Genomic DNA, 10,058 nt, shown 5'->3' with positions numbered 1-10,058 from the left:
TAATAGTAACAGAGTCTTTATTCCAGTATTAAACAAATAATGATTCTCCTGGATATAATCAATGGTAATCCAAAACAGGAAACTGAAATCCTCTCGTCAATAGAGAGGAACGCCTGGAGACGCGACCACAGACTGCAGGTCGCTTCGGGAAGGCACTGGCCGTAGCTGACATAGACACCTGCTCACACGCAGCATCTGAAGAAGGCAAAGAACACGACAGGGCGAAACAAGGACACAGGAACAGCAAACATCAAACAAGAATCCGACAAGGACAGGAGCGGAAAACAGAGGAAGAAATAGGGACTCTAATCAGAGGGCAAAACAGGGGACAGGTGTGAAAGAGTAAATGAGGTCGTAGGGAGAATGAGAAACAGCTGGGAGCAGGAACGGAACGATAGAGAGAGAGAAAGAGAAAGAACCTAATAAGACCAGCAGAGGGAAGCACAGGGACAAGACATGATCAAAGACAAAACATGACAGGAGGTCCGAACCAAGGATCCGCTTCGGGAAAGTTGTATTCCTGGTCGTAATGTTGGTAAGTTGACATCGCTTTTATATCCGATAGTTCTTCCCGGCTGTATGTAATAACACTTGAGATTTTCTGGGCTAACAATGTAAGAAATAATACATTTTAAAAAACGAATTACTGCATAGTTTCCTAAGGACCTGAAACAAGGCGACCATCTCTGTTGGCGCCATCTTATTAAGTACAACACACTTTTGTTTTCACATTTTCGTATGCTTTTCCTATTCTGATATGCACTGACCAGAACACTGACATGTTCTTTTTCTTTTGTATATTTTTCTCCAATAGAACACTGAATTGATGGAGAGACTGATGTCATTGGACCAAACGTAACAAAATGTAGAAAAAGAGAGACAGCCTTATTTTGCTGTCAATGAATGGCACAGTTCCAGTATTATTATATGTTTTATATTTATTGATTTATAAACGGTTAGGTTTACAAAGTAGAAGATAACATCCCAGCCCTCTGCCTGCCTGGTCAATGACTATCTGTCAGACTGTCAAGCCCTTCCAACAAGGTTGAAAAGTTTTAAATGCACACACAATGTACACATTGTAAGAATGTGGAAAGTGATGCCTTTGAGCGATTAGTAGCCTAATGGTGCAGTGAACCACAGAACAACAGTCAAACAAACTATGCTCCATAAAACATTCTATGATCTGTCACGATTTGCTTTGCACAGTTTTGCAGACAACATTTGCTTGGTAAATCCAAATACTATGTCTCTAAAGATTCACATAGCTCTCACTATTCACATAAGTGAAGCATACCGGAACAACAAAGACAGATAGCATTATAATAATAATAATAATATAATAATAATAATAATCAAATGTAATTTGTAGAGCACATTTCCCACGATTAATAATTATGCATGGCTAGGGACCTGGATAGGACTTACTGGCTTGTAGCTAAAGCTAATTATGCTAGAGCAGAGGGGTTGGACATTATTAGGCTATGTACACTATATAACCACAACAAGTACTAGGTGTTTTCCCTGGTCAGGTGACATGGTCAGGAAAAAGTCCTGGCCCTAGGCATAACAATAACACATAGAGAGGTTGGCTGAAGCAGAAGCTATTTCCTCCCTGGTCACAGGGGCAGTAGCTGGGCCAGGGGTTCGGTTATGATGATCCCGAGCACCGTGCCCCGTCTGAGCCCAGAGGCCTTGTCTAACACCTTCAGTTGGAGCCGCAAGCCACCCAGGCTGTCCAGGCTCAGTTCAGTGAAGAAAAAGTCCTCATTGAACACGGGGCTCCTGCAGTTCTTGATTGTGGCGCTGTCCTGTCTCTGGAGCTTCCCCGGGCTTAAGCTCAGGCTGAGGCAGCAGTGGAGGGCTCTGGGGTCCCCTTCATCCCTCAGACCCTCCACGGACACCACCCTCACTCGCACTACCATGGACAGAAGAGAGGGCGACAATGTGTGCTCGGCTGAGAGGCGGACTCTGCCGCGGCCCTCCGGCAGTGGGAGGACATGTTCTCTCTGCATCCGCTCCTGGCAGTGGAGTACGTCCAGCGGGAACAGGACAGGGGGCGCCAGGGAGTTGACAACGAAGGGAGGACTGGAGCAGGGCTCGATAAGGGAGTTGGAGGGAATGGGTGAGATCGCCCCCCTCCGTCCTCTGGGGTTAACCGCAGAGCATGGGGAGGCTCCTTCCAGTCCCAAAGTGCCACTGAAGGCAGAGGCAGACTGCAGACCTGGGTGACCCTCCGCCCAGGCAGCGATGATAGAGAGTGAGAGGCCAGAGCAAGAGCGGCTGAGCAGGGGAGAGCCCAAAGGGGAGGAGTCATTTGAGGAGGGTGTATCGCTTTCTGTGCTGCCTGACTCCGACAGGCTCTTACAGGAGAGCCCAAGTTCAAGCCCCAATTGGATGGGGAGTGCTTTACACTGGTTTCGCTCTATCGCCACCCTTGTGGTGGGCCTGGGTAGGGTCCTGTCCAGTGTGTAGCCAGTGCTCTTGGAGTGAAACAGTGACTCTTTCCTCCGTGTGTTTGGACTCTCATACATCCCCGCCAAACCGTAGCCCTCTGCGGAGAATGGCAGTGGTTTCTTACCCCTCCAGGCCACCCCACTGACTTTTGTCAACTTCATTTCCTCAACCTGTTTAGCTTGCGGAGTCTTAGAGAAATCAACTGCACCACAGTCTCGACTGGTGAGCCTCTGACTCACAGTGTGGGGTTCAGCTGCCACTAGGCTCCTGCACAGCCGAGGGGGCAAGCAGAACTCCGGGATTTTGTCCGGAGTCAGAATGTTACTGTGCAACTTGTTGGACAGACTGGCCTTGGCTGAGAGATCCTCCTCCTCACTCTTTCCCACGTAGCGTCCAAGCTCTAGGGGAATGTTCTCCATGCTCTCTCGGATCTTTCCCAGGAACCACATTCTGCTGGCTAGCAGGTGTTCACTCTTGACCAAGCTGTCCTGGTTAGTTATCCCTGTTAAAACAAAATGGGTATCGGAATACTATTCTCATGAACATTCTAAAATCTAAAGTCATGATGTAGTGTATCGACTCAAGCTAAAATCATGTATAGCGCGGTATATGTAGTGTAGCCTATCCATAATAACTCAAGTTTCATTGCAAGAATACACTTCTGACATCAAGAGAGTACCATGAATGTTTTCTCACCTTTGTAGTCCAAAGATTTGTAAGTTTGTAAGTATGCACTTTTTCAACAAACAACTGATCTACACCTGGAAGAAACAGCCACAACTGAAGCCAACAGTTCCCTTCCTGGAAGTTAGTGGCCACACAGCACTAACTGGTTTTAATTGTATGAGGTTTTGGGTAGGAATCCGTTAGAAGCATTCTTGGAGGTAGTGTTCCGTGCTGTGTTCCATGAATGGGAGTGTGTGTATGAGTGATAGAGAGGCAGAGGAGAGGTGTTTTTAAAGGCTAATGTCACTCTCTGCGTCACTAGTCTGCTGCACCCGCAGCCAGGAAACGATTTACACACACACACACACACACACACACACACACACACACACACACACACACACACACACACACACACACACACACACACACACACACACACACACACACACACACACACACACACACACACACACACACACACACACACACACACACACATGTATAGACACACACACACACACACACAGTTTTATTCACAGTATTCAAGCAATCGAGAAAAAAACAGAAAACACCTCCAAAAGGTCAAATAGACTTCTGTGATGGTGAGGTAAAGGGGGGACTGCAGGATGTGACCATAGCTACAGGATTGATTTGACCAAGGCAATGGAATGTGTAATGTGTGCCATATTACATAGTTTCAAACCTCTGCTCTCTAAAAATAGCATCACTGTCACTATGCTCTTCTCTCTAACTGACGTCTACATTAAAGACCTTCAAAGACAGTAGCTCACCTGGCCTACACACACACCACCTCAAAGACTGACCTTAACACTCAGTACACACCGTACCTCCCTCCGACTTCTGCCGCCCCTCTGCTGACCCTCCGCCCCTCTGCCGACCCTCTGCCGACCCTCTGCCACCACTGTAGCCTCTGTACATACTGTCCTGTAGAGGGAGAAAGGCAGCCCTGGCCCATTGTAGTATCAGGCCGTTCAAATAGTGACACCTAGTGACATATAGGCCAGTAGCTCTCATGTTCTTTGTGTCAGGCAGGCTTGATACTGCGGCTGCATATGGATAGTCCTAGTGGGCTTGTCTCCTTGTACACTGCAGCTGCATATGGATAGTCCTAGTGGGCTTGTCTCCTTGTACACTGCAGCTGCATATGAATAGTCCTAGTGGGCTTGTCTCCTTGTACACTGCAGCTGCATATGGATAGTCCTAGTGGGCTTGTCTCCTTGTATACTGCAGCTGCATATGAATAGTCCTAGTGGGCTTGTCTCCTTGTACACTGCAGCTGCATATGAATAGTCCTAGTGGGCTTGTCTCCTTGTACACTGCAGCTGCATATGGATAGTCCTAGTGGGCTTGTCTCCTTGTATACTGCAGCTGCATATGGATAGTCCTAGTGGGCTTGTCTCCTTGTATACTGCAGCTGCATATGGATAGTCCTAGTGGGCTTGTCTCCTTGTATACTGCGGCTGCATATGGATAGTACTAGTGGGCTTGTCTCCTTTTATACTGAGGCTGCATATGGATAGTCCTAGTGGGCTTGTCTCCTTTTATACTGCGGCTGCATATGAATAGTCCTAGTGGGCCTGTCTCCTTGTTTCTTCCTTTCATCTTCACATGAAATGATGGGACGACTGAAACAGAGTATGTCATGGGATAGGATCTAAAGAGGTTAGATGGATATATTAAAAGGGATAGATCAAGATGTATCTACTTCCCCAGAGTCATATGAACTCGTGGATACCATTTTTATGTCTATGTGTTCAGTTTGAAGGAAGTGGCCAACTAGCGTTAGCGCAAATGGTAACTAGCGTTAGCGCAATATAGACTTCCAGTCATTGCGCTAGCTCTAGTTAGCATTGGCTCGTGAAGCTACCTATCTATAACTTCCTTCATACTGGACCCAGAGTACTGGACCCAGACATAAAAATGGTATCCACGAGTTCATCTGACTCTGGGGAAGTAGATAAAGGGTTTCATTGCTAAAATCCCAAACTATCCCTTTAAGCAATATGGCATGTTGCTTATAGCCTTCCTTTCCAGTCTTTTAAGATATAGTGGGATCCCACAGTCTAATTAGGAGTGTTTGAGCACACAGAATAAACCAGAGAATAAATAGGTGGCGCAAATATAGGTTTTATTTACAGTGCAGCCCAATGACAGCAGTACAAAAGTGATAGCCCTCTGGTAGGTAGGGTTTTAGAGGTTGCTTTGGGATTGGAACTACAGCTCAGTGTTCAACACCATAGTTCCCTCAAAGCTCATTATGAAGCTAAGACCCTGGGACTAAACACCCCCCTCTGCAACTGGGTCCTGGACTTCCTGACGGGCCGCCCGCAGGTGGTAAGGGTAGGTAACAACATATCCACCACGCTGAAACTCAACACGGGGGCCCCTCAGGGGTGCATACTCAATCCCCTCCTGTACTTCCTGTTCACTCATGACTGCATGGCCAGGCACGACTCCAACACCATCATTAAGTTTGCCGATGACACAACAGTGGTAGGCCTGATCACTGACAACGATGAGACAGCCTATAGGGAGGAGGTCAGAGACCTGGCTGTGTGGTGCCAGGACAACAACCTCTCCCTCAATGTGATCAAGACAAAGGAATGATTGTGGACTACAGGAAAAGGAGGACCGAGCACGCCCCCATTCTCATCGATGGGGCTGTAGTGAAGCAGATTGAGAGTTTCAAGTTCCTTGGTGTCCACATCACCAACAAACTAACATGGTCCAAGCACACCAAGACAGTCGTGAAGAGGGCACAACAAAACCTATTCCCCTTCAAGAGACTGAAAAGATTTGGCATGGGTCCTCACATCATCAAAAGGTTCTACAGCTGCACCATTGAGAGCATCCTCACTGGTTGCATCACTGCATGGTATGGCAACTGCTCGGCCTCCGACCACAAGGCACTACAGAGGGTAGTGCGTACGGCCCAGTACGTCACTGGGGCCAAGCTTCCTGCCATCCAGGACCTCTATACCAGGCGGTGTCAGAGGAAGGCCTTAAATATTGTCAAAGACTCCAGCCACCCTAGTCATAGACTGTTCTCTCTGCTACCACACGGCAAGCGGTACCGGAGCGCCAAGTCTAGGTCCAAGAGGCTTCTAAACAACTTCTACTCTTTTACTTTTGCAAAGGTAGCAACAGCCAAAATAGTCAGTATGCTGGCAGAGCTTAAATGCTCCAAAGCCACAGGCCTGGATAATATTCCTGCAAGGCTTCTTATAGATTCTGCTGAGCAAATTGGCCCTTGTATTAAACATATTGTTAATCTCTTTCTTGAAAAAGGTACCTTTCCCAGGGACATGAAACAAGCTAAAGTTATACCTCTGTATAAGAAGGGGATAAAGTCTGACCCTGGGAATTATAATCCTGTATCTATCCTCTGTGTAATATCAAGATCCTGGAGAGAATTGTACATGAGCAAATGTATGAATATGTTAACAAACAGGGTCTAATGTATGATTTTCAGTCGGGTTATAGAAAAACATACTCCACTGATTCATGTCTACTTTACTTGACTGACTTCATCAGGAAAGAGATTGATGAGGGAAATCTGTGTGGAATGGTACAGCTTGACCTACAGAAGGCCTTTGATACAGTTAACCACTATCTCCTAATCTCCAAACTGGTGGCACTGAGGTTAAGCAGTATCCCTCTAGGCTGGGTAAAGTCCTATATATCAGGAAGTGAGAAAGTAGTAGAGGTTAATGGTTCACTGTCTTGGGCAAAACCAACGAGTTGTGGCGTTCCGCAGGGGAGCGTGTATGGGCCTCTGCTGTTTTTATTGTATATTAACGATATGAAAGATGCTTGTTTTTGCCGTCTTTTTCTTTATGCGGATGACTCTACACTTTTGGTATCTCACAAAAGTAAAACTATGTTGGAGAGCATACTTAGCACAAAGCTTACTAACAATAGCAAATGGCTTGGAGATAATAAGCTATCTCTGCACTTAGGGAAAACTGAAGCAATTATTTTTGGATCCAGACCTAAATTGAGTAGGTCCTCTGATATCAGTGTGGAATTAGGGGGCGAGGTGCTGACTACTAAACCTCTGTTAGCTACTTGGGATGTATCCTTGATGGAAGCTTGGGAGGTGTGAGCATGGCCAATAAGGTGCTAGGGAAGGTTAATGCCACGACTAAGTTTCTGGCTAGAAAGTCCAAGCTGCTTGAAAAGGACTCCATGAAAGTGCTAGCTACTGCCCTCATTCAATGCCATTTTGACTATGCTAGTACTTCCTGGTTTGGGGGCTTATCTAAACTTATGAAGGGGAAGCTCCAGATAGCCCAGAGGAAGCTGATCAGGGTAGTATTGAAGGTGAGTCCATGTACTCACATAGGCAGGAGCTGCTTTCAGGAACTCAATTGGCTGCCTGTTGAGGCTAGGGTGTCCCAGATTAGACTAGGTTTGGTTTACAGGAGTATTTATGGTCCTGCGCCCAGATATCTAAGTGATTACTTTTCTCGTGTTAGGGATGCACACAATCACAGCACCAGATCAGGTGTTGCTGATGTGTGCTTGTCACGGCCGTCTAAAGAACTGGACCAAAGCGCAGCGTGATGAGCGTACATATTCCTTTATTTAAGTGAATACGCCGACAAACCAATAAACACAACAAAACAAACCGTGAAGCTAAAGGCTATATGCCATAAACAAAGTCAACTTCCCACAAAGACAGATGGGAAAAAGGGCTACCTAAGTATGGTTCTCAATCAGAGACAACGATAGACAGCTGTCCCTGATTGAGAACCCTACCCGGCCAAAACATAGAAATACAAATAATAGAACAGAATACCCACCCCAACTCACACCCTCACCAAACCAAAATAGAGACTGCGCTGTGCAGACGTACCGGAGACACAGTGCGCAGAGCCGGCGCAGGATATACTGGGCCGAGGAGGCGCACTGGGGGTCTGGAGAGCAGGGCTGGCACAACCCTTCCTGGCTGGATGCTCACCCTAGCCCGGCAGATGCGGGGAGCTGGAATGTAGCGCACCGGGCTAAGAACGCGTACTGGAGACACCATGCGCTCCACCGCATAACACGGTGCCTGACCAGTACTACGCTCGCAACGGTAAGCACGGGGAGTTGGCTCAGGTCTCCAACCTGACTCCCCGTGTGCCAAAAAATGGTGACTTTTATTTATTTTGTATTTTTTTGTATTTTTCTTAAAAATGCATTGTTGGTTAAGGGCTTGTAGGTAAGCATTTCATTGTAAGGTCTACACCTGTTCTATATTTGGGGTGGCAGGTAGAGCCCAGTGGTTAGAACATTGAGACAGTAACCAAAAGGTTGCTGGATCAAATCCCTGAGCTGACAAGGTAAAAATCTGTTGTTCTGCCCTTGAACAAGGTAGTTAACTCACTGTTCCCTGGTATGTTGTCATTGTAAATAAGAATTTGTTCTTAACTGACTTGTCTAGTTAAATAAAGGTTAATTTAAAAAAAATGCAGCATTGATTTGAAAGATTTTGTCCATGAAAACATGAATCCTAATGGCCACTAGAGGGTGTAAGCAGACTGAATTTAACCTTGGATGCCAATATGGCTAGATCCAGGGTGATTTTACTTAGATTTTTCTTCCAACATGTTTGTATAGGGCTTTATTTGGGGGTTTTGAACATTAATTTTTTCAATGGATGAATATCAAAGAAGAAATCCACAGTGTCTCGTATCTTAAGTATCTTTCAATGGATGGTTTTTGATTCTTTCCATGGGTCTATTATAGCACGGCAACAATTTGTCACGTTTATTATGTTGTAAAATTAACAGTCAGACAATAAATAACAAAGTGACACAATTACAGAGTTTAAAATACACACATAACTAGGCAAGTCAGTTAAGAACACATTCTTATTTACAATGACGGCCTACACTGGCCAAACCCAGACGACACTGGGCCAATAGCCCGGAGAGAGAACATGCCTTGACACACACACACACGCACGCACGCACGCACCCGCACGCACACACACACACTCACACACACACACACACTACGCGCCAGGGTCTTTGTCTGTGCGATTAGTTCCCCTTCTTTGCCTAATTAAAGACAACATTAATTAAGTGATTGGGAGGAACAACATGCCCGTGTCCCCTCGCGCTCTGAGTGAGATGATGAATATGCAGAGGGAGTCGGGGCCCCCACGATCTCAGGGGTCAGGTGACTTTTTGTGGGAGTTAAGATATATTTTATTGTGCCAATAAAAACCCAAGTGCTTCCTCTAATGGAGAGATAAATGATCAGGGAGTCAGTGGAGGACCTTTCCTTTCACCACTGCCACAGCCGCAATTAACACTAAGGAGAGAGAGAGAGAACAGTGTGTAGTAGCTAGAACCTGGGTCCATATTCATAAAGCTTCTAACAGTAGGAGGGTTGATCTAAGACCAGGTCCCCGCTGTCGATTGATTATATTCTTAAAGACAAAACTGATCCTAGAACAGCACTCCTACTCTGAGACACTTTATGATTACGGGCCCTGTGTTATAGGAAGTGTACCTACAGTGTAATGTGAAAGCAAGCACCCTAATGTCTATGTCAATGTCAAACTGTTGGTTGCAGAAGACAGATTGTCATCCTTGTGATTAAGAAATCTACACCTACCTGTAATGTGAGATCCTGTCTCTCTTGAGTACCTATAGCTTCTAACACACATTCACTCATACTTTACATACGAACATACACACGCACGCACACACACACACCCTCAGGGATCATGTGATTGATGAGAGCTTCGGGAATTATACCTGCTCAGGTTATGCCATACTTATCCATTGTGGTTTATCTAAGAGTTCAAACCCAGGTCTCACGGCCCTTTACTGCCCTACAGTACTGACACATGCAGATTCTTCCTTCTTTCTCTTTCCCTTTGTGCGTCTCTCTCCCAAACCCATAACTACACACAG

The 10,058-nt window shown here is 46.0% G+C and overlaps 1 protein-coding gene across 1 annotated transcript; it reads right to left on the bottom strand.

Annotated features, from left to right (window-relative positions):
- Positions 1–975: 975 nt before the first annotated feature.
- Positions 976–2,937, bottom strand: LOC139575243 (C2 calcium-dependent domain-containing protein 4C). Its single transcript, XM_071400213.1, has one exon. It carries the CDS (start codon positions 2,904–2,906, stop codon positions 1,620–1,622), a length of 1,287 nt encoding a protein of 428 aa, XP_071256314.1. The 5' UTR covers positions 2,907–2,937; the 3' UTR covers positions 976–1,619.
- Between the last annotated feature and the right edge of the window lie 7,121 nt (positions 2,938–10,058).

This window comes from Salvelinus alpinus, chromosome 5, assembly GCF_045679555.1.
Source record: "Salvelinus alpinus chromosome 5, SLU_Salpinus.1, whole genome shotgun sequence".
NCBI lineage: Eukaryota > Metazoa > Chordata > Actinopteri > Salmoniformes > Salmonidae > Salvelinus > Salvelinus alpinus.
Note: the sequence above shows the minus strand (reverse complement) of the source record. Positions and strands in the feature narration are given on the sequence as shown.

What these genes read in the sequence shown, in the direction of transcription:
- LOC139575243 (XM_071400213.1), bottom strand. Translation starts at nt 2,906, where the DNA reads ATGTGGTTCCTGGGAAAGATCCGAGAGAGCATGGAGAACATTCCCCTA.